The sequence below is a fragment of the Cucurbita pepo genome, chromosome 3 (genome assembly GCF_057944985.1).
Source record: "Cucurbita pepo subsp. pepo isolate OVF chromosome 3, ASM5794498v1, whole genome shotgun sequence".
NCBI classification, from domain to species: domain Eukaryota; kingdom Viridiplantae; phylum Streptophyta; class Magnoliopsida; order Cucurbitales; family Cucurbitaceae; genus Cucurbita; species Cucurbita pepo.
In genome coordinates this window covers 18,047,932-18,070,604 of record NC_141800.1, presented here as the reverse complement: position 1 = coordinate 18,070,604, position 22,673 = coordinate 18,047,932, and the positions used below count along the sequence as shown (strand labels likewise).

At 36.4% G+C, this 22,673-nt stretch overlaps 5 protein-coding genes and 3 non-coding genes across 36 annotated transcripts; 5 read left to right on the top strand and 3 right to left on the bottom strand.

The window, feature by feature from the left end:
- Nucleotides 1-224: 224 nt before the first annotated feature.
- LOC111791648 (Calcium-dependent lipid-binding (CaLB domain) family protein) lies at nt 225-3,170 on the bottom strand. Of its 27 annotated transcripts, none has more exons than XM_087121927.1 (6): nt 1,736-3,170; nt 1,283-1,652; nt 1,028-1,093; nt 791-953; nt 570-711; nt 225-488 (listed from the first exon to the last, which is right to left on the bottom strand). In XM_087121927.1, the coding sequence occupies exons 2-6, from the start codon at nt 1,458-1,460 to the stop codon at nt 327-329; spliced, it is 711 nt and encodes a 236-aa protein (XP_086978053.1). In that variant the 5' UTR covers nt 1,461-1,652; nt 1,736-3,170; the 3' UTR covers nt 225-326. The 27 variants fall into 27 exon arrangements, with proteins under 27 accessions (XP_086978053.1, XP_086978054.1, XP_086978055.1 ...); XM_087121928.1 differs by having other exon boundaries at nt 1,742-3,170; XM_087121929.1 differs by having other exon boundaries at nt 1,283-1,935; nt 2,463-3,170.
- A 1,312-nt stretch (nt 3,171-4,482) lies between these two features.
- Nucleotides 4,483-11,796, top strand: LOC111791647 (acyl-CoA hydrolase 2). The gene is made up of 17 exons (XM_023673053.2): nt 4,483-4,640; nt 4,758-4,850; nt 5,220-5,287; nt 5,361-5,442; nt 6,277-6,323; nt 6,433-6,558; nt 6,980-7,057; nt 7,662-7,749; nt 8,420-8,532; nt 9,011-9,073; nt 9,157-9,212; nt 9,782-9,886; nt 9,985-10,041; nt 10,263-10,364; nt 11,247-11,295; nt 11,372-11,440; nt 11,516-11,796. Exons 1-17 carry the CDS (start codon nt 4,625-4,627, stop codon nt 11,591-11,593), a joined length of 1,290 nt encoding a protein of 429 aa, XP_023528821.2. The 5' UTR covers nt 4,483-4,624; the 3' UTR covers nt 11,594-11,796.
- Nucleotides 11,797-12,707: 911 nt separating this feature from the next.
- SKIP4 (SKP1 interacting partner 4) lies at nt 12,708-16,196 on the top strand. 2 transcript variants are annotated; one of them, XM_023670447.2, is made up of 3 exons: nt 12,708-12,845; nt 14,277-14,795; nt 15,507-16,196. In XM_023670447.2, exons 2-3 carry the CDS (start codon nt 14,314-14,316, stop codon nt 16,099-16,101), a joined length of 1,077 nt encoding a protein of 358 aa, XP_023526215.2. In that variant the 5' UTR covers nt 12,708-12,845; nt 14,277-14,313; the 3' UTR covers nt 16,102-16,196. The 2 variants fall into 2 exon arrangements, with proteins under 2 accessions (XP_023526215.2, XP_023526216.2); XM_023670448.2 differs by having other exon boundaries at nt 12,762-12,882.
- Nucleotides 16,197-16,335: 139 nt separating this feature from the next.
- Nucleotides 16,336-18,739, bottom strand: LOC111791880 (uncharacterized). The gene is made up of 2 exons (XM_023673382.2): nt 17,851-18,739; nt 16,336-16,799 (listed from the first exon to the last, which is right to left on the bottom strand). The coding sequence occupies exons 1-2, from the start codon at nt 18,095-18,097 to the stop codon at nt 16,585-16,587; spliced, it is 462 nt and encodes a 153-aa protein (XP_023529150.2). The 5' UTR covers nt 18,098-18,739; the 3' UTR covers nt 16,336-16,584.
- Nucleotides 18,740-18,912: 173 nt separating this feature from the next.
- LOC111791881 (UvrABC system protein A) lies at nt 18,913-20,502 on the bottom strand. 2 transcript variants are annotated; one of them, XM_023673383.2, is made up of 2 exons: nt 20,322-20,502; nt 18,913-19,270 (listed from the first exon to the last, which is right to left on the bottom strand). In XM_023673383.2, exons 1-2 carry the CDS (start codon nt 20,436-20,438, stop codon nt 19,148-19,150), a joined length of 240 nt encoding a protein of 79 aa, XP_023529151.1. In that variant the 5' UTR covers nt 20,439-20,502; the 3' UTR covers nt 18,913-19,147. The 2 variants fall into 2 exon arrangements, 1 of the variants encoding a protein (XP_023529151.1); XR_015420399.1 differs by having other exon boundaries at nt 19,191-19,328; nt 20,322-20,445.
- A 425-nt stretch (nt 20,503-20,927) lies between these two features.
- On the top strand, nt 20,928-20,999 carry TRNAC-GCA (transfer RNA cysteine (anticodon GCA)). Its single transcript has one exon. It is a non-coding gene; the product is annotated as a tRNA-Cys (tRNA).
- An 86-nt stretch (nt 21,000-21,085) lies between these two features.
- TRNAC-GCA (transfer RNA cysteine (anticodon GCA)) lies at nt 21,086-21,157 on the top strand. Its single transcript has one exon. It is a non-coding gene; the product is annotated as a tRNA-Cys (tRNA).
- Nucleotides 21,158-21,236: 79 nt separating this feature from the next.
- On the top strand, nt 21,237-21,308 carry TRNAC-GCA (transfer RNA cysteine (anticodon GCA)). Its single transcript has one exon. It is a non-coding gene; the product is annotated as a tRNA-Cys (tRNA).
- The last annotated feature ends 1,365 nt before the right edge of the window (nt 21,309-22,673 follow it).

The window sequence follows — 22,673 nt, the reverse complement described above, 5'->3', positions numbered from 1 at the left end:
TCCTAAATAAGCCAGACTTTCATCACCATTCCCTAAATTAGCCATGTGGGACTTTCATCCTCCAACAACCAAATATCAGTGTCTTATGATACAAGTAATATATCTTATTGATATTGCTTGTCTGTTCTAATTTGAGTACCGATTAGTGGATAGAGTATCATTGTAAAGTGGTCGATGTTTAACCTCTCGCCCCTATAGTGTTGATAGGAGAACCGTAACAACTCTTTGAATGCAATATGATCCATCAGACATCTTTTTTATTACGAAGAAGAAAACTCAAATAGAAACCGAAAATGTTGTTTTCGACCCGACATAATATCATGAGTTCACTGTTGTTTTCGACCACTGGAAAAATTCTTGTAGCCAAAGAGGCACAATAACTTTAACCATACATTTGTCCACAAGTTCATAACCTTGCCGTAGATCGGTTTCCTTTCCTGCTTCACATCTGCAATGAACTCTCTTGCTTCCATCTGAACTATTTCTTCCTGAAGAAGTGTAGAGATTGCAGTAACTTACAAGAAAAACTATTCTGATGGATATAATGAAATTTTGTATATAAATCTTACTTTGGTGAAAAATTTGAATCCTATCTTTATTTCTCCTTTGTAAGTGTCGTCCTCCTCGAGCACGACGTTGTATGGAGCTGGCCGAACTTCTATGAATCCTCTTTCGTATCCCTCTGAAATTATTCCACCAAGGTAGATTCTGCTATTTTCGTGTCGAAATATGTAAAACATGGAGAAAATTTTTGCTCAAAGAAATAAGCAGAAGCATGAAAGATTCATACACTATTGCACCAACAGATTCATTGCTCAGAAATTTTGTTTGCATGATTCTGAATTTGATATGAGTTATGTTCTTCCAATCAGATGAAGGGAGTTCGAATGAAAACTTCTCATTCCAACAAACCTTCTCATGTTTACCTGTGTCCACAGAACATAGTGAAAGCCCTGACCATGGAAGCATTACAAATTACCATACGAGAAAAGGTCAACAAATATGCCACAGAACATAGTGAGCCAACCTGATGATACTTTTGTTCTATGTTCATGATTTCCACATTCTACCATCACATAATATGCCCGGGAACCTAAAACGAGAAGCAAATCTGAGCATATGAATAAGACGCTAATAATCATTTCAAAGGTCAACAAATCAATCCCACTATTACAATTGTTAAACTAAAAAAAAAAATGCTCTAAACGGACAAAAAGTACTTCTCGGGTTGAGGCTCAACCCGCGTTAACATTAAGAACAAGTCTATAAGAGAAGATAATACCAAACAGATTGGTGTGTTTGATGTCTCTGGCATTGACAAGAAACACTTCAAGAATCCCACCCTTCATGAATTTTACGTATTGGATAAGTTGAAGTAGCAAGAGCATAAATAGATAGGTTATGTTATGGAGTGGTGATGTTTCAAGTAAATAAAAAACTACCAAGACCATCAATTCCATTGAAATTCAAGATAACTCAGAACATTTAATGGAATTCAATGATCATCAATAACATGGATGCGTTGAAGTTACTACTCAGCTGTATGAGTTACCTGATAAATTTCCCTGCATCCATCAGTTTTTCAATTGGATTCTTGACATGGAAATGAAAAGCAACCTTCCTTTTCCAATCCACACTGAGCACAGTTCCAACTGGAATAAAGCAAAGTAAGCTCTAATTGATGCCTAGAAAAGTTCATCGGAGTGATTCCATCACTCGGGCTATGTGTTCTTACCTTTACCTTTTTCTTTAGTCAATAGCTAAGTTTTTGTGCAATTCTATGTAGTTTAGGTTGAATCATTCAAGCTTGATAGGATCGATCTTGCTTGTGAAGTGATTCAAATCTAAAACAAGTGTTCTTGCCTTGGGATATTCGATCCACGAGATAATTCTCCTGCCAACGACTTCAAAGATCTAATTGATGCCTCAAAATTTCTACATTTTAAATACATATCCATGAGCGAGTTCTAGATGTTAACCTTATAATAGAAATCCATTCCCATTGAAAACACATGTATCTCGTTACCCAAAGATAGAACCGTAAGTAACATCTCAAGTCCACCATTAGTAAATATTATTCTTTTTGGGCTTACCCTTTGGGCTTCCCCGGTTAGGCTTCTTCTCAATGTTTTTAAAATTCATCCGTTATGGATAAATTTCCACACTTTTCTAAGGAATGCTTCGTTCCCCTCTCCAACCGATGTGGGATCTCATAATCCACTCCCTTAGGAGTCCAGCGTCTGGCACACTGCTTGGTGTATGGCTATGATACCATTTGTAATAGTCCAAGCCCACCATTAGTAGATATTGTCCACTTTGGCCCGTTACATATCGCTGTCAGCCTCACGTTTTTAAAAGGGAGAGGTTTCCACACCCTTATAAGGAATGTTTCGTTACTCTCTCCAACCGACGTGATATCTCACAAAAACACAAAAATCAGCACAAGCAGGTAGAATTCTTACAATGCTTACATGTTTAGCTGAGCTCCCTGACTGTGTATCCCTCTGGGCTCTGAAAAGATCCAAAGCTTCACTATGCTGACCATATTTCAAGAATGCCATGATCATGGCACTCCACGCATTGTATAAAACCCAAGAACGGCTAACGAAATCCTGCTACTTCTAACACAAAACCCATTTGGATCACTCCTCCATGCACCACCTTCAATCATTGAATCCCAGCTTAACACATCAATAGCTCTTATTACGCTCAGCACCATCAAATGATTTGGCCTGAGCCCATTTGCGAGCATCATCTTGAAGAAGGCAAAAACAGATTCTAGCTGTCCTGTTCTTACCAAAATCAGTGATTTTAGACGTCAAAGATATTACGTCCTCTAGTAGAGCATGAAATTTAACTAGGTCTCCGCAATACGCTGTTTTCTTGGTTGAAGAAGCATCGATCATAGGACGCATCGTATAAATTTTTCTCTTGGGACTTTTGACAAACAGGTTGCGTGCACATCCCGAAAAGCACAACATAAATCAATACCAAATGTTCGTTCCATTGACAAAAGCTTGAGGATTGTTCCGACAGAATGAAATGCAAAACCAGCGGAATCCAGAGAGTGAGAAGAAGAGAGTTAACCTCGCATCGCATTCCAACCATGTCTGCAGCTTCTCGGAAAGTTACAGCTCTGCTAATAATAATTTTTTTTTTAAATTAATCTAAGATATTGATTTAAATCTTTATTTTTAATCCAAGTAAAATATTAATATAAAAAGCTTCCATTTATTTATTGTGATTAATATATATTTATTGTTTATTTAAATATAGAATTAAAATCTACGATCAACTTTTATTTTTTAGTATTATACAACTTTTATTTATTTAAATATTATTGAAAAAAAAGATTCATAAAATAAATATGTGTCTATATTGGCACGTGCGGAGTATCATACCAACCATTTTTTACGCATGCCTAAGTGGCACAACGTCCTTATAAGGTATGTTGTTTTGTTTACTCCTCCATGCATTGCCTCGATTATTGGATCCCAATTAATGCACTGTTATTGACTTTCATCTGATCTGATACTTCCCCTTTATCAAGTCGTTTGTGAGGGTTCTATTGACATGACTAAGTTTAGAGCATGATTCTGATACCATGTTAGATGAACACGACTCTCCACAATGGTATGATATTATCTATAGGGCATGACTCTGATATCATGTTAGATGAACACGACTCTCCACAATGGTATGATATTATCTATAGGGCATGACTCTAATATCATGTTAGATGAACACAACTCTCCACAAATGGTATGATATTGTCCACAGGGCATGGCTCTGATACCATGTCAGATGAACACGACTCTCCACAATAGTATGATATTGTCCACAGGGCATGGCTCTGATATCATGTTGGATGAACACGACTCTCCACAATGGTATGATATTATCTATAGGGCATGACTCTGATATCATGTTAGATGAACACAACTCTCCACAAATTGTATGATATTGTCCACAGGGCATGGCTCTGATACCATGTCAGATGAACACGACTCTCCACAATAGTATGATATTGTCCACAGGGCATGGCTCTGATATTATGTTGGATGAACACGACTCTCCACAATGGTATGATATTGTCCACTTTAAGCATAATCTCTTATGATTTTGCTTTGGGCTTCTCGGCAAAGCCTCACACCAATAGAGATAGTATTCAATGATTATAAACTCATGATCATTCCTTAAATTAGCTCGGACTTTCATCCAACAATTACATCAATTATTTTCAATTTTGAAAAGTGAAATTTGGTTGATTTCACAATTTAATCTAATTATCCAATAATTATTAATTAGTGATACATATTTAATATTTAAGATAAATATGATATATATGTGAGTCCAAATATTTCAATCTTCAACCAAATTAACTCAATTTTTTTTTTTCTTTTTTGGGTATAATTTCATATTTTTGTTTTTTTTGTGAATTTGATTGGTCAAGAAAAAAAAGAAAGAAATTGTTTATTATATTAAGTACTTACAACATGTTTGATGAACTAGCCCGGAGGAATTCATAATTCCGTTGATCATCTTCATCCAACAGTTATACTCCGAACTGATTCGTTTTCTGTTATCTACTATTGAACTAAGAGCCGATTCTGTTTCGAGCACCATGAACCTACAATCAGGTGCGCCGAACTGTAATCGGAATCAAGATTTTTTTTTTTTTTTTTTGTTTTTTTTTGTTTTCACTTCACTTTTGTTCCGTCGCGCGCAATTTCGATGTTCTTAATTTGATTTTGCAGTGATTGAGTTTCTTGGATGTGTTCCGCTGCTACAGAAGCTGCCTAGTTCGTCTCTAAGGGCAGTGGCTGAAGTGGCCGTCGTCAAGCACTACGGTAACTTTGATTTTCCACAATGCGTTTATAACTTTTGGTCTATCATAATATGTAATCAGCTGATGAAATGAATCAATATTTTTCTCTTCCACTCGATCCATTGAGTATGTAGTGACCGATGTGTGATTTATCTTTGAAGTCTTCGTTTCTCTTTCCTGTCTGATGAAAATTGTTGGAAACAATCGAACTCACAGCAGTGTGATAGTATATTCAAAGTTTAAATGCTTCATTAACTGAAAACTTGAGTTTTTTTTTTTTATGGCGATTACATTGGACAAGAAATTGGTGTGGAGGCTATTGTAACTTCAAATTCATTAGCTAGCGTAGCAGTTGTAATATGATAATTTTAATTTGACATTGTCTTTTCAGAGAGCGGAGATTACGTTCTTCCTGAGGGTGAAACAGGAGCTGGAATCTATTTCATATGGGAGGGAGAGGTAATCTTCTTCGGAATTTTGCAGTTGTTGAAAGTTTAGTTGGTCTTGAAAAAGCTTCTCTTATGGTTTACAGGCCGAAGTACATGGTTGCGGTGATGCAGATGGAGAAAATCGTCCAGAATTTCAGTTAAAGCGTTATGACTATTTTGATAGTGGTAAATATATTTTCAGTATTTTATCATTTTTATGCACTATTGTGAGATCAACTTCTGTCAAATTTATTAAACAGGAAGTTTCCTTAAAATTTCTGCTTTGTTATTCAACTCATCGTATTCTCCACACTTTTCCGAATAGCAATCATTTGTAGAAAGTCTTCATAACCTAGTATTGGATCATACCAGATTACCGGTGAGATCCCATATCGGTTGGAGAGAGGAACGAAGTATTCCTTATAAGGGTGTGGAAACCTCTCCCTAACAAAGCGTTTTAAAATCTTGAGGCTGACGGCGATACGTAACGGGCCAAACAGACACTATCTGTTAGCGTTGAGTTTGGTGTCTTACAAATGGTATCAAGCTAGACACCGAGAGGTGTGCCAGCAAGAACGTTGGGGTGGATTGTGAGATCCCACACCGGTTAGAGAGAAGAATGGAGCATTTCTTATAAGAGTATGGAAACCTCTGCCTAACCGATGCGTTTTAAAATGTGAGGCTGACGCGATATGTAACAGACCAAAGTAGACAATATCTGTGAGCGGTGGGCTTGGGCTTGGGCTGTTTTCCTAATCTTCACCTTTTGGTGCTTCCATTAGATTGTTCTCTTGTGTCCATTCTTTGCCGTATAGTCTTTCTCCTTTGAGATGATAACAAATGAGTGATGGATTTCATTAATGTACCCATCTGTATATGCTATGTTATGTGTTTAATTTGATGTACACTTACAACTATATTCTCATCTCGGGCTGAGAAAACAACCTGTGGATTTTGCCTGCTATATGCAATTCTGGTGATGAGCCTGGAAACTAGAAATGAAATCAACTGCTTTTGCAGGAACCTCAAGATCTGTACAGGAACCTGATATAGTTGCTTTGTCTAAGGTAGGTCGTCTAGGCCTTCCATTTTTTTTCTTTTACAAGCAAAATGCATTGCTCTTGATGTTATGCTATCTACATAGTTTACCTACCTATGTGCTTCTGTTTGTGGCAGCTAACATGTTTGGTCCTACCTCGAGAACATTATTCATTGTTAAATCCAATGTCCATCTGGAATGCTGACAGAACTCGTGATACATTTGCAGTTGTTGAGAAAATACTGCAGTTAGAGCCTCTGGAAGTATGTTTTTTCTTGAATACGATTTTACTTTTCGCAAGTAGTGCCCACATTCCCAACTGCCATGAATCTAATTATTTAATTAAACTAAAGATTATTTTTAATTCATTAGTAGAAACATTTTGAATGTTATTGAAATATCAAAGGTCGTTTTATTTTTATATATCACCTCCTTTGGAATATTACTGCATAAAAAGAAGATCAATAAATTTCGTTCTACTTAAACTGAGAATGAGAGTGTTTCCTTGTTCCTGTTGAATCATAGATTTACACTTACTGAAAGGAAAACTATGAGAAAAATTGTGGTTGACTTGTTCCCGTTGAATCATAGAACTACAATAAAGTTGATTCTATTGTTTTCTTTGCCTATAAGCTTCCTAAAATTGTTGCTTCTATTTCTTCCTTATTTTTGGATTCTTTGGAGGCGAATACATTCCAAGGGATTACTTTACCCGAGGCTCCAAAATTTGGAAAGGTTTTTGGTGGGCAGCTAGTTGGTCAGGTATACATATATATATTCCCTGATTTTGCACCATCATTTTTATTTCTTCTTTCGTCATAAAGCACTATCGATAGCTTTTAGAGTGATTGTTTTATAGAATTCAAAGTATAGGGTCCTGGATAGGTTGGGATTTTGCATTGTCAAATGTTCAATGTAGTTGACAGGTGAATCAATTAATCTTAAGTGCAGTTCAAAAATTTTCTTTCTGATTTCAATCTGGTGCTTTATCGCATACCCTTGATATTGTACTTTGTTTTTATGTTTGCCAATCATAACAGCATATTTTCTAAGTATAAAAGGTTTGAGGGAAATATCCATTTTTTTTTACGTCTCTACTGATTTAGCAGCCTATGCATGTCTCAAGATCTGTTGCTTGTATTAATGTGTTTTTTTTTTCTTGAGTACCACGAATTTGGGATACGGGGCTTTGAACATCCAACCTCAAGGAAAGGAATATAGGTTAATTATAGTTGAGCTATGCTCATTTTGGCTACTTGTATTCACATTAATAAACTACTTGATAAATGTTGGCTTAAAAACTATAGGAATATTGTTAATGCTTCTTGATACACAGAAATTCACTTCTAATTCATACATATTACAGGCACTGGCAGCAGCGTCAAAAACTGTTGATTCTCTCAAGTTTGTTCATAGTTTGCATGCATATTTTCTTCTGTTTGGGGATTGTGATAGTAAGTATGATTATTTATGCTGGATCTGAATGCTTTTATTTCTCAGATAACAGACACCCAGTTGTAATATCTAAGCCCATGGTAATATCTTTGCGTGCTTACACACATTTGTTTCCTATCTTCATCATTTTCGTTTGATGATAATTCACTTTCAATTAAATTAATTTGCACGGTGGTGGCAATTTGCTAGAGAATACCTTACCGTCACATAAAATTGTAGTATGGGGAGATTTCAGGATAAAGTGTTTTTTCATCCAAGGATAAATTTCTGTGTCACATTTAGTGATTTGTCCAAAGCTGTGCAAGCTGGTTTCCTCTTACCTTTTGGATTTTTCAACACTGACTTGAACCCTTGGTTTTATACGCTTCTATGATTATTGCCTTTCTGATTATAGATTGAAGTGTGCGTGAAGTATATACCGATAGTTTAGTACCTTCTGCAGTTTAGAACCCAACTGCATAACTGTGTGTCACCATAGGAAATTCGCACCAATACATCTTCCACATGGAGAGCAGGACTTTTCATGAATAAATTAACTATGGGACACTTTCCGTATCTAATTGACATACTTCAGATAGGGTGAGAAAAATAGAGCAATCTTAAATTAGACTGTAAATATAACTTTGAAGTTGAAAAAGGACGATAACCATTCATTCTTTGCATTTGTAGTGCCGATAATATATCAAGTTCACCGTATGCGTGATGGAAACAGCTTTTCTACCCGGAAAGTGGATGCAATACAGAAAGGAAATATCATTTTTACATTGCTCGCTTCATTTCAAGTAATTAGCAATCTGTGCACTTTTGGGTGGTTTTTTTTTTTTTTTTTTTTTTTTTTAAATTACCATTATGATATAGGCTTGCAGGATGAAGATATGTATGGTAGAATTATTGGAACGATCTTCCAAGCTAGTAAATTTTCCAAACACCTTCGAAATTCGCTATCACAACTTTGAATGAACACGAAGGACTCCTAGATAATAAATCGTTTATGCAAATAACAAAAGTTATAGAATAACTGCAAGAGCTTTTGTAGAAGTCAATATGGCCAATTTTGAGCAACAGTCTTAATTATCTGTGGGGAACTCCAAATGAATTCCAACATAGCATGAAAACTATCCCAGAATAATTCCATCCAAATTTTGAATTTGATGGATCTTAGGAAATTAAGTAATGAGAGAAAAATTCTACATTGTTTGACATTTCTTTAGTTTTCACTACAATACTTTGATTGCCAAGACTGCAACGGTTTATTTGCAGAAAGAAGAAGAAGGCTTCGACCACCAGATACCAAAAATGCCACCTGTGCCATCTCCAGATAAGGTGACTAAAATTTTGCTAACTGTGTGTAAGATAATTTCCACCAGAGAATTTCTATTTGGATATTAATATTGATTATATTACAGCTTGTATCAATGGAAGACTTGCGTAAGAGACGCCTTACAAATCCATCTCTTCCTAGGTAAGATTTTTCTGTAGTCCATTTTAGATTTTCTTTGTATGAGCTTTCTGATCATGCAAGTTAGTTGATGAATTCTTGCTTGTTCTTCCTGCGAAGAAGTAGCTCTTCCATTGGTTCTGTTCATTTTTATGGTAGCTTTATGTGCTCGAATAACAGAAACCTTTATTCCGATATTTGATATAGATTAGGTCATGCCGTGCCCTGGATGTATTAAGTCATTTAAATTTTGGTGAAATCAGGTCTAGTTGGTTTACTAATAGAATCAGCTACGGTATTCCTCTGGAATTTCCATTTTATATAAAGTTTGTAATTGAAAAGCATCAATTGCAGAAGTTTTGAATTTCTTCTGGTAGGGTGATTACAAGGTGGATATGGAGACTTACTCGGTGATAGACTTATATTAAATGTTTGTTTTGCAAAAAATAATAACAAAGATGCGTTTACATGATGGATATGGAGGCGTACTTGGTCCATTGACTCATATTAAGTGTGTAACTGCTGATAATGTCATTTTGGATAAGAATTAGTCTATCGTAGAAACAGTTCACAAGAACTATTGGTTATATCAGGACTTACCGTAACAAGATAGCTTCCAAGACGTTTATTCCTTGGCCAATTGATCTACGATTTTGTGAGCCTAATAATGCAACGGACCAGACCAAATCTCCTCCCAGGTAACCTGGTTACACTTCTCATCTCAGTTAATAATAGTATATTTCTCATATGCCGTTGGTACATTGGATTTATAGAACTGTCTTGAACTATGTTGCAGTTTGAAGTATTGGTTTAGAGCAAAAGGAACACTATCAGATGATCAAGCCTTGCACAGGTAAGCGGCTTAATGGCTTTTAGTTTTGAAAACCTTTTTGATGTGAAGATTAAGTGAGAACTTTCGACATAGTTCTTCTCTCTTATTGCCATTATCTGAGTGCACATTTCTTACCTCTATAAATGAGAGATTTGAAAGGAGACTAAAAAAAAATTTTAGTCTAGGAAATCCTTGCTTGAAATACGCAGAAAATGATGTTTTATTCATATTGCTCTGTGCAGGTGTGTAGTAGCATACACTTCTGATCTGATGTTTCTTTCAGCAGGCTTGAATCCCCATCGTAGGAAGGGTTTGAGGGCAACTTCCGTGAGCTTGGATCACTCGTAAGTACTTCAACGATATTATTTTCAATTCTTTTACTTTCAGTTGCTGACAGTCAATTCACAAGAAAATAAACAACCAACTTTTATTGAAGAAAAATGAAACAATATAAGGGGGATCCAAGGAAAAACAAGTGCAATTATTTTTTGTATAGTCAATAATGTGAAGTCCTTATGGGCTTTTAGAACTAGTTCTTGGAAGGTAAGAATGTAAGGTTGATGATTATTGAGAGGGAGTCCCACACTGGCTAATTTAGGGAATGGTCATGAGTTTATAAGTAAGGAAGGAATACATCTCCATTGGTACGAAGCATTTTGGGGAAGCCCAAAGCAAAGCCATGAGAGCTTATGCTCAAAGTAGACAATATCATACCATTGTAGAGGGTTGTGATTCCCAACATGATATCAGAGTCTTGCCCTTAACTTAGGTCAATAGAATCTTCAAATGTCGAACAAAGAAGTTGTGAGCCTCGAAGGTGTAATCAAAAGTGACTCACATATCGAATAAAGGGTGTACTTTGTTCGAGGACTCCATAGACCTCGGGGGAGGCTCTATAGTGTACTTTGTTCGAGGGAAGGATTGTTGAGGATTGTTGAGGATTGTTGGGAGGGAGTCCTATATTGGCTAATTTAGGGAATGATCATGGATTTATAAGTAAAGAATACATCTCCATTGGTATGAGGCCTTTGGAGGAAGTCCAAAGCAAAGTCATAAGACCGCTCAAAGTGGACAATATCATACCATTGTGGAGGATCGTGATTCCTAATATGTAATGCCTCTTCCATGATTAGTGGGAGCTGGCTGTGAGGGTAAGAAATATATACGCATGGTTTTATCATTGCCACAAATGTAGAACAAAACTTATGCCTCCCATTTCTGTTCAGGGTGTGGTTTCACCGACCTTTAAGAGCTGACGACTGGCTGCTATTTGTGGTAAGTAGAATGAATGAAGTATTTATTTCATGAAGTTTTGTTTGTGCTCTAAATATACTAACAGAAGCATGAACAGATGCACGCGCCTACTGCCTACAGCACGCGCTGTTTCATTAAGGGCGAGATGTTCAACCAAAAGGGCGAGGTAACGAAGCTAACTACCATATGTTCCTTTCTCTATCTGTTATGACAGGAACTGAATTGTGCAAATAATGAGCAGCTCGTCGTCTCGTTGACTCAAGAAGGCGTTATTCGGAAGGCGAGAGCGCCCAAGTCGTCTCCAGCCTCAAAGCTATGAAGTGTGTCATCTAATGTGGTAGCTTTCAACCTATACTATTCTGTACTATTTGTCCATATGAATGGCTGCAGAAAAAACACAGACTACATTCCTTTTCCCTTCTCCAAATTAGCAGAATATTATGGTGAGCTTTCAAAGGTTCAATATCTAAAACAATAACTATATACAGCATACAACTATGTTTATGGTATTTCGTGTTTAGATGTGCGGTGGTTGCTTTCCTCTCTCGAAACTCTCTTAGTTTCTTCATATATTTTTTCGTTTATAGATTTTTGGATTCGTGATATAGATTTAAAATACGATACATTACGTTTTTGTAAGAAAGAAAGCTAAAATCTTCGACTAACTTTAATATAGTTCCATTCTAGATGGTAAAAATAAATTATATTTAGATTCAATGTATCACATTTATTTATAGTTGACTTTTGAGAAAGGTTCGTTTTTCCTCTTTTGATTTAGAGTGCCTTCTAAACGATGTCAAATTATACTGACGGCCAAACTAGACTAAACACTAAATGTAAACGATGTAGAAAAAATACGTTTAATAGCATATTGCTTTGCCGTAACTTAGCAAATCATAGTTAAAACTTTGCTTTACATTAGTATCCAATACTCGTTGATTTCACAAGTACTCTCCAAACTATGAACAATATATAACATAAACCCATATATTGAAACAAACTAGTTAATCATCAAACCACACAATGCAACAATGTTGCCTCTTAATTTAACAAAAAAATAAAAATAAAATAACAATAATAAAATTAAATTAAATCAAGTTAAATTATTATTTACCTGATTATTATTATTATTCCTCGTATGACTTAACTTAGATGAAGTTATTGAGTTAAAATTTAAATTTAATTCATAAATTATTTAGTCTTTGAACTTTTAAAATTACAAATTTAGTCTATCTAATTTTTAAATTTTAAATTTAAAAATTTATGAATTATTAAATATAGAATTTTAATTTAGGTCCAACACACCAATTATTTTGATTTTTTTTTTAAAATTTATGATACAAATTTTATTTTAGAAGCCTAAGACTCTTTATAAAGTTTTCGACATCCGTATTTAACCTTACTTTACCAAAAAAAAAAAAAAAAAAAAAAAAAAAAAAACTCAGCAGGTCTAATGACAAATCTACCCCCACACGCAGCTTTGCCTTTGTGTGCTTCCGTCTGATTTCCTTTCACGAGCACCTTCCGTTACCATCAGATCTATCCCATGAAATTTCGAATCAATTTCTCCGGTGAGTTCGACATTTTCATCTTCTTTTAAGATTTAAGGTTTTGATTCGGACTATTTTCTTGGCTTGTTATCTTTTGATGCCTTCAGTGTTTGATTTGTTTGTTAACCTCGGTGAACTAGATAATTCTCGTTCTGTATGTGCAATGCAGGCTGTGTTTGAGATCAGATTATGGTTTCAATCGGTCCTGCTTGATCCATTTAGTATGTGACGATTTGTTGGAATTAAAGATCAAATAGTTCTCGGTTCTAATTTCTAGATAGATATACGACAGCTTCAGGGAACTAGAAATGGAAAGTGAAACTGTAATGGCTTGTTTCTGGAAGACTTTTGAAAACAATGGTTTGATTTTTGCTGCTGAAATTGTTCTCACGAACTACTTTTCAATTTGCTTGTAAGTTGATTTTTCAAAGTTATTTTCACTGAACCTCTGTCCTTAAAAAACAAGTTTTCTCAAGCAATTCCTTAATATCTTGATGACTTTCTTAATATCAGGATGGGTTTCAAGGTAGGTGAACAAGGTTAGATGTAGTTTCTGAAGTAATTGGGAAGTTCCTATAAAATTGAGAGATTTCCTACCTTTGAGTGCAGTTTGAACTATTGATTTACGAGATTGGAAGTAATCAATTTAGTTTACTACAAACCCTAAAATCACTCACTGTTCCAATTTAAATATCTCAATGGAAAACCGAAGAATAGTGATTGAATTCAATAGTTCCTTTAAAGTTATTGACTCTAGAGATATAGTAATATGGAGAATACTTAATTGTTTTAAGCACCAATAGAATCAGAAGGCTCTCTTGTTTCTCGTATGTTACTTGCAATATGTTGAAGTAATGATGTAATTTCATAGAGTCATTTGGTTTGAATGCTGTATGAAGAACGTAAGTCAGACGAGAGAATAGGAAAACGTAGGTTGTAGAAGCTTTTGATAAACTTACAGGGATACTCAAAGATGCTTTACTATGTTTAGAACGATAACATTACTTCAGTTTATAATGTTATTAACTGAAATGATTGTTGTTTCTTCAATGATCTGGTTGAAAGCGCATGTTGTATGCCTTATTTTGAACATGTTGCTGCTTCAAACAATGTGGCTGAGACATTCTGCTTGACGCATTTTTTTTAAATGGATAAAACAATTACATAAGCTAAGCCCAATTGGTAAAAATGATCAGAAAATGGGTCGTAAAAGATGATTAGATTACAAATTTAGAATTGTGAAATTGTTTCTGGAATGTTTTGAACTCTTTGTCAAAAGGTTAATGATTTCGGATTATGTTTGACAGATTCATGGACTTCCTGATCTTGTGGCTTGAAATAGCTTGTGGTGGTTATCATGCTTTGTTAAGCTCAAGGAATATAAATTGTACTCTTCTGAGTTCTTTGATGCAGGATTTCTGAGCAATACACATTCTTTTTTTGACTTTTCAGGAGTCGTTTAATGGCTTAAACTTCTCGATCGGACTTAATGGACAGTGTTTTAGGTCCAAGTGGTCTTGAAGAATTGATCCCACCGACAGGGCGATCGCTGATACCTGGGCTGCCAGATGACATTGTTCTTTCCATCCTCTCAAGGGTTCCTCGAAAATACCATCATAATCTGAAATCTGTCTCAAAGAGATGGAAGGATCTTGTGAACAGCGAAGAGTGGTATTCATGTCGTGAAAAGAATGATCTTGCTGAGACTTGGATCTATGCTTTGTGTAGAGACAAGTCTGAACAAGTTTCGTGTTATGTGTTGGATCTTAACTCATCAAAAAGGCGTTGGAAACAGATGAAAAGTTTACCATCTTGCAGCTTTAAGAGGAAGGGTATGGGGTTTGAAGCAATGGGAAGGAAGCTCTACTTATTAGGTGGTTGCAGTTGGTCTGAAGATGCTACTGATGAAGTTTACTGCTATGATACTTCCACAAATAGCTGGAGTTCAGTTGCGCCATTGTCATCTGCTAGGTAATGATTATCCACACATACCCTTTGACAATATAATGATTTACGTTAAAAAGAAAAGGTACAAAGTGAATACGTTTCTAAATTTCTAGAGGGAAGACTTAATAGAGACAGTTTTTTTTGGTAAAATTTAAAGCGTAACTCATAGTCTTGTATATCCCACATTGGTTGGGGAGGAGAACGAAACACTCTTTATAAGGGTGTGGAAACCTTTCTCTAGCAGATACGTTTTAAAGCCTTGAGGAGAATCCCGAAAGGGAAAGCCCAAAAAGGACAAATGGTATTAGAGCTAGACACCGGACGATGTGCCAACGAGGAAGCTGTTCCCTGAAGGGGGGTAGACACGAGGCAGTGTGCCAGTAAGGATGTTGGGCTCTGAAGGAGGGTGGATTTGGTGGGGGTCCCACACCGATTGGAGAAAGGAATGAGTGCCAGCAAGGATGCTGGGCTCTGAAGGGGGGGTGGATTGTGATATCCCACATTGGTTGGGGAGGAGAACGAAACACCCCTTATGTGTGGAAACCTTTCCCTAGCAAACACGTTTTAAAGTCTTGAGGGGAAGCCCGAAAGGGAAAACCCAAAGAAGACAATATCTGCTAGCGGTGGGCCTGGGCCGTTACAAGTCTAGACGAATCTTATAGTTTGTTGTGAATGTAAAGACTAAATTTGGACATTTGAAGTTTACCTTAATGCTTGTATCATCATCATATACAGGTGCTACTTTGCTTGTGAAGTCTTAAATGAAAAGCTTTATGCCATTGGGGGCTTATGTTCCAATTCAGGTGATCGACATTCTTGGGACATATATGACCCATGCACCAACAAATGGGAACCTTGCTTGGACATTACAAATATTCAGAACGAAATTGAAGGTTCGATTGTGATGGATGGAAAGATTTATATCCGTCAACGTTCTGTGGACTCTCAAGCTTATGCTCTGGTTTACGACCCATCGAGTGGAACGTGGGAGCACAGCGACTCAGAAATGGTTTCGGGATGGCGAGGTCCAGCAGTTATTGTAGACAAAACTCTTTATGTTTTGGATCAAAGTTCTGGAACCAGATTGATGATGTGGAACAATGAAGTCAAGGAATGGATTCCAGTGGGGAGATTTTCTGCCCTTCTAACGAGACCGCCATGTCAACTCGTCGCTGTCGGGAAAAGAATCGTCGTCGTGGGGAAGGGACTCAGCAGTGTCATCTTTAATGTCGACAACGCAAGGACTATGGAAGGGTTGATGGTGAGTTCCTCTATACCAAGATTAGATTCTGATGTTGATGTACTTTCCTGTAAATGTGTAACAATTTAAGCTGCCTCCACCTGATAGACAAACTTGCCCTCATGCAATACCATAATGTATATACTCTTTCAATGAAATATTGGAGAATTGATACTCTTTGTTAATGTTCTCTTATCAATATATACAAGTTCTTGTTCCTATCATTATAATCGCAGGAAAGTTACATTTTTTAGGTTCGTGAATGATATCGATAATTGCAAGCTGCGTCGTGTGAAACAAATAGGAGTAAAACTTTAGAGAAGCTGAAGGAATAGGCATAAAACTTCCTATTTCAATATTTCAAGAACTTTATACAGCAACAGATGGAAAACTATTGTCTTCAATAACGTTATAGACAGGAGGTTATGTTACATACCAGGAAGGCAAATGGTTGAGAAATCAGCCCTTTCGACAACACAATGTAAAGATCAATACAGTACACGTCTAACTCGATAACCGTACTACACTCGAGACTCGCTTGTAAAGTAACAGTCAGGTACGAGTTAAATTCAGCTAGTTTTTTTTCCTTTTGAATGCAGGATAAATGACCCCATTATAAGAAGCCAAATTGTCAATAGTTGAAATACAGTCTTTCATCCTCTTAAGAACTGTAGGGATCAGGATGATATTACTTGATATTTTATCTTCAAGCAACTGTATCTTCTTCGCAGTTTCTAATCCCTCTTCATGAACTGTGCCTTCACCTCTTGTGGTGGTTTGTTCATCATCTGCATAAACAGAGTGATTTCTCAATCAGAATACAAGTTTGTAGGAAATAATGCTTCATTGCCATACAATAAGCTCACTTACGAGTCCAAAAAGTTAATACTTGCTCGAATAATAGGTTGGCATAATCGATCGAAATATGCATCATCTATTATTGCAAAAAATGACCCGAATCAACAAAACTACAAAAAGGGTATACCGAAAAGATCATCTAGTAAAATCCTAGAATTTCTTTCAACTCAGAGCTCACAGGACTGCCTAACACCCTTGGCTTAAAGCAAGAATTATGTGTTTCTTTTTTAACTTGTGATGCAACAGCTGCATTAGTATTATTGTTACTGAAAGAATTACCCCCTGAGGTTGATAGACTCACCCCCAAACAGCAAGAACAGCCTACATAGTGAAAAACTAGCTCGATTTAATGGTGTGCTTTCCCAAATGGCCTAAAAGCTTCAAAAGTAGCGAGGAGTTACCGTCTAACTAAACTCACTCATTTTTTTAGTATAACAAGTGGGGATGAGAATTTGATTCTAAAATTTTGAGAATGCATGTCGAGAACTGTTGAGCTATGCTCACTTTTGAGAACTAAACTCACTTGAACATAGATCATAAATTAAACATATAAAAATATCATCAAATATTTCTTAAGAACTTAAAACAAACAATCAACAAATATCATACTTTATAAACTACAACCAACAGAAGAACAGAAGCCTTCACCCAATGCAATTTACAGGAAGAACAGAGAAGGAAATGAAACAGAAAGACAGTTTGGTTAGACAGAAGCCTTCGCTGGTTACATAATGTTGCCTTGTTCAATAGCCAAAAGAAACCTTCTATCTACCTGAATTGGCAGTAGAACATGTAGAAATTGCAGATCAAATAATTCAGAACAACATGCATTCCACTCGCCCCAATTTAACACTTCTAAATGTGTATTCAAAACAAAGAAACTTTCACTTCATTTTCTCAGTCAGCAAATCTACCAGTTCCAAGCAAGAAAGAAAGAAAAGCGTGAAGCAACTAAATAAAATTAGAGGCACAGAATCCGACCTTCATGATCCGGACGAGAAGCAGATGTTTCCAGGTGCGAGGCTCCAATGGGGAGAGGCCTCGAGGACTCGAGTAACGAAAAGAAGGAGGACTTTAGCTGAGCCGACAGAGAGGATCTGTAGTGATGAATCCTCTGAGCTATTTGATTCACTTCAAGCTCCAGCTCTTCAACCTCATAATGAGGCTCCGTTTCTTGGGATTCAAATCCAGAAACACCGGCGTCTTCACCGGGATTGTCTGGGGACATGTTCGGTTTTGAAACCACAGCCAGTTTCTAGAGAAGTAGGAGTGGAAGATCAGAGGGAGAAACGAAATTCAGTTGTGTGTTGGAATCGAATGGAATGCTAATCTTGGGATTTTGGAGCGCAAGGGAATTCGAAATTTGAAAGTTCGAAGTGGAAATGGAATGGGATTGTGAGATCGATTGGAAGAGAAGTGCACAGCCCGCGCTTCAACCAGTCGGGTCTCGAAGCCCGATTGATGAAACTTGAATGTAAACCAATAGGCCCATCGGCCCAATCATAGGCCCAATTGTAGGCCCACCTAACATTATTTATTAACTAATTTTGAATTGAATTTTATATGTAATGAAACAATATTATATAAAAGTTGGAAGGACGAAGTTTGTAATTCTAAAAGTTACTTCTTTTTTTTCTTTTTTCTTTTTTCATTTTTCTTTGACACCGACACGATCAAAGGTATTTGGCCCTCAAAAGGGATTGAAGTTTTCGATCGTCGAAAAATCCATTTTCTTAATACCTCTATTCTCCTTTCGTTCAGAGCAAAAATAGCAACTTCATTGTTCTTGGGAAAGCATCATTGGATTCCTTTCAAATCTGTATAGGATAGGAAAATTGTAATCGCCCAAACCCAACGCTAACAAACATTGTCCACTTTGGCCTGTGACGTATAGACGTCAGCCTCACGGTTTTAAAGCACGTTCCCGTGAGCTCGGGCTGACTCACCATTTCAGCACACAACCACATTTCACTTCTAAAGTTCCTAAATCAGAGCAATGTTCATTTTTTCTACAGGAGTTCAGAACCACTTGATATGATATCATAGCAATCCCAAAATATGCAAAGTATTTTGAATCTCTTGAGGTTAAGATGCTAAATGAAGTTGGTAATAACAAACTCATTCAACACCTTAGAATCTAACAAACTGCATTATTCGTCTCCTCCAAGAGGTCTACTCATGCTTGATCTCGACCTACGCTTCACGAAATGTATAAACAAAAACTGCAGATTCAAGATATGTATGCATAAAACCGTAACCAAATCCTCGAGTCTACGCATCATGGATTGTCCTTGACACCATTGGAGCCAAGCTTCTCACTTTGACTTCCTTGAGATTGATTATTTGATCCAAAGATGAAACCCTTAATAGAACTTTCTGTTGACAGTATAAACTTTTTGATCTGCCATTCCAAATTAGGCCATTAGAACTCAGAACAATATGAACAATCATCTAGACATCTGAAAATTCGATCGAACACCGGTAGATCAATAAGTTATTGTTATGGCAAAGAACTGAAATGTCTAATGCCTTCCAGTTGTTAATATGTAGAAGTAAAACCATGTTAATTGTCACCTAAACTTATGTTATTAATATGCTAAATGTCAAGTCTTCTTGCTTCTAACTGAATAGAAAGGGAAACTTCACTCTTTACTCTTAGTTTTCATATCTCACTTCACTATCAAGAAATTATGAGCGACAGACAAATCTAGCAAGGTATAAATTTCATTGAAAGTGATGACTCAAAAACAAGAACAAATGGTAATTAGCAACTCATAAACCTACAAACTTCAGATTGTTGTAAGAGATCAGATGAACGTATATGTTCACTCTCAGCAATTTGACAACGTATTGGAAGGAAAATTTCCATCTAATTTAAACTCAGTGCATTGAAATGTTAAAGCCTCAACAAATTTATAACACAATGGATGAAAATTTCATAAACTAAACATAAATCGTGTTAAACAATGGTAAATTTAGCAAGGAAAACAAGACCGACGAAGAATGTAGAAAACCTAGGTTCTACACGTTAAATCAAGTACAAGGCGAAATATACGACAACTAATATACTGGCAACAAAAATTAAGAACAATAAGCGAGTAAAATATGATTGGAAATCCAAGAGCTTGAACTACACTATACGAGTTGCATAAAAAGCAAAATTGATTAAGAAACGAAGTCACTGCAAACGCAATTCATTTTTCGCTTGAAAAGAATACAGATAAGAGGAAGTTTATCAATGTCTAGATAACGGAATCCATAATAGACAAACAGAAATCACATCAGAAAAATACAGACAAAAGAACACCAACAAATCCGCGTCAATGGCACGATAAAAATCCCTGGGTTGCTGAATAGTAAAAAGAAACTAACCTACATAAGATCCAAGATCCTACTGCTTCGAACCAGACAGATAATAAAATTTTTGAGGGAGAGATGCTTAGAGAACTCACAGGATCGAGAAAATTGGGTTGAGGGCCATAGTCGGCGGTTAAGAGAAAGTATGAAGCAGTGACAGTGGCCACCATAGTTGTTCTTCTCAGCAACTTGTCTGTCCGCGGATTCACCATTTGGACGGAGAAGAAATCGCGTTTCCGCTTGTTCGCTATATAAACCGCTTCCGGTTTATATAGGGATATTTGGGATTGTTCGGTGGTCTAATCTCAAATTTAATGTAGAATAATAATACAATTAAATTATTTTTTATTATAAATATGAATCTGATTATAGTTTAAATAAATTAATATATATATATATATATATATATATATATATATAAATTAATTGTAATTATAATTTTATTTTGCTCCCTCTACTTTTAATTTTGTTAATTCGATTATAAATGGTGAAAAACTATTTACAGATCATATTTTATTACAATTATTATTACTACGTAACTAATTTTTATAAAAAAATTAATTTAGAAAAACTAAATTTAAAATTTATCAAGACTAAATTGACTAAATTTAGACAATTGAAATACAGTTAATTAATTTATTAAGACAAGTTATTTTATTTTTGTATTCTAATTAAGTAATTGTGACATATCGTGACAACAAGGGTCCTTAGCTCAGTGGTAGAGCATTTGACTGCAGATCAAGAGGTCACCGGTTCGAACCCGGTAGGGCCCTTACTTGTTTCTTTTTTTTTTTTTTTCCAAAGAGGTCGTCGGGTTAACTCCTGATGAAATGGTTGACCCGGTTTGATCCATATCAAAGGGTCCTTAGCTCAGTGGTAGAGCATTTGACTGCAGATCAAGAGGTCACCGGTTCGAACCCGGTAGGGCCCTTATTGTTTCATTTTTTTTTTCAAAGAGGCCGTCAAGTTAATAAATGATCAAGTAAAAATCCGATTTGATCGATATCAAAGGGTCCTTAGCTCAGTGGTAGAGCATTTGACTGCAGATCAAGAGGTCACCGGTTCGAACCCGGTAGGGCCCTTATTGTTTCCTTTTTTTTTTTTCAAGAGGTCGTCGGGTTTGAGTCGGGTTAATGAGCAGACCCGGTTTATAAACAAATTCGGGCAAGGATTTAGGAAGACGGAGACCCGCGGAAAATCAGTTTGGAAATTCCTGGCGGCGGGGGCCAACGATATACCGAAGAAGAATGATCTTTCGCGCGCAGGAAGAAGCGACATGAATTCCACCTTCAAAGTAACTTATAATCTTGGATTAATCTGTAGAATCATTTGTTTATTCCAGTTCATTCATTTTTTTCGTGGTTCTTATGCCAATGTTTCTACGAATTGATCGGGGGAGAAAGAAGAAAAGGAAAATGCCGCAGAAGCTCCAAGCAAAGAAGAATAAGATGAAAGTAACTCTCTCTCTCTCTCTCTCTTGAATCAAGAAAAGTAGAATTTTCTGCTTCGTTGAGTTAGAAAGATGGAGAGATTGATTATTGTTTCCTTTTTGGTTTTCACGTAGTAATTTAGAAATTTTCTCATACGAGTAATGTTCTTGTTTTCACTTATTCCAAGAGCGAAATCCACCAGCGTTTTGTCCACTAGGATTGAGAAGCTCAATGACTTCCTACTGCATGATTATTTGGGCAATTAGGCAGTACTCGATCGATATGAAACAAAATCTGCTTGCCTTGGTTGAACATGTGAGTGTTCTACTTGTTGGATGATGGAAGTCCCACATCGACTAATTTAGGGAATGATCATGGGTTTATAAGTGAGGAATACTAACTCCATTGGTATGAGGCCTTTTGGGGAAGCCCAAAGCAAAGCCATGAGAGCTTATGCTCAAAGTGGACAATATCATACCATTGTGGAGAGTCGTGTTCGTCTAACATGGTATCAGAGCAACGCCCTAAACTTAGTCGTGCCAATAGATTGATAAATCCTCAAATCCTCAAATATCGAACAAAGAACTCCTAAAGAAAAGGAGCCAAGCCCCTCCTCGAAGGCAGTCAAAAATGACTAAGACTCCAAAGGAGTCTTAGTGGAGGCGCACTTTGTTCGAGGGGAGGTGTTGGATGATGGAAGTCCCACATTAAGACTCCAAAGGAGTCTTAGTGGAGGCGCACTTTGTTCGAGGGGAGGTGTTGGATGATGGAAGTCCCACATCGACTAATTTAGGGAATGATCATGGGTTTATAAGTGAGGAATACTAACTCCATTGGTATGAGGCCTGTTGAGGTTTGATGTGTATATTTCTAGGACCTGCATTGGTGAGCTGATATATTTATTTAGTTTTTGTGATTCATGATAGAAAGAAAATATTCCATGTTTAGTAAACTTTGATCTTCCACTCACTCTTCAATCTCTTGAACTCCAGATTCGAATCTAATTTATAAGAGATT

Bases quoted from the DNA above. Each gene is read 5' to 3' on its own strand.
- LOC111791647 (XM_023673053.2), top strand. The intron at 9,074-9,156 runs GTGACTAAAATT...ATTATATTACAG, and splicing joins CTGTGCCATCTCCAGATAAG to CTTGTATCAATGGAAGACTT. The intron at 9,887-9,984 runs GTAACCTGGTTA...ACTATGTTGCAG, and splicing joins CAGACCAAATCTCCTCCCAG to TTTGAAGTATTGGTTTAGAG.
- LOC111791881 (XM_023673383.2), bottom strand. From the start codon at position 20,438: ATGGTGAATCCGCGGACAGACAAGTTGCTGAGAAGAACAACTATGGTG. The intron at 19,271-20,321 runs GTGAGTTCTCTA...TTGGAATGGCAG, and splicing joins AACCCAATTTTCTCGATCCT to ATCAAAAAGTTTATACTGTC.
- SKIP4 (XM_023670447.2), top strand. From the start codon at position 14,314: ATGGACAGTGTTTTAGGTCCAAGTGGTCTTGAAGAATTGATCCCACCG. The intron at 14,796-15,506 runs GTAATGATTATC...CATCATATACAG, and splicing joins GCGCCATTGTCATCTGCTAG to GTGCTACTTTGCTTGTGAAG.
- LOC111791880 (XM_023673382.2), bottom strand. From the start codon at position 18,097: ATGTCCCCAGACAATCCCGGTGAAGACGCCGGTGTTTCTGGATTTGAA. The intron at 16,800-17,850 runs GTCGGATTCTGT...CTGTTTATGCAG, and splicing joins TTCTCGTCCGGATCATGAAG to ATGATGAACAAACCACCACA.
- LOC111791648 (XM_087121926.1), bottom strand. From the start codon at position 1,460: ATGGAATTGATGGTCTTGGTAGTTTTTTATTTACTTGAAACATCACCA. The intron at 954-1,027 runs GTTGGCTCACTA...TTCCATGGTCAG, and splicing joins TAGAACAAAAGTATCATCAG to GGCTTTCACTATGTTCTGTG. The intron at 489-569 runs GTAAGATTTATA...ACACTTCTTCAG, and splicing joins GATTCAAATTTTTCACCAAA to GAAGAAATAGTTCAGATGGA.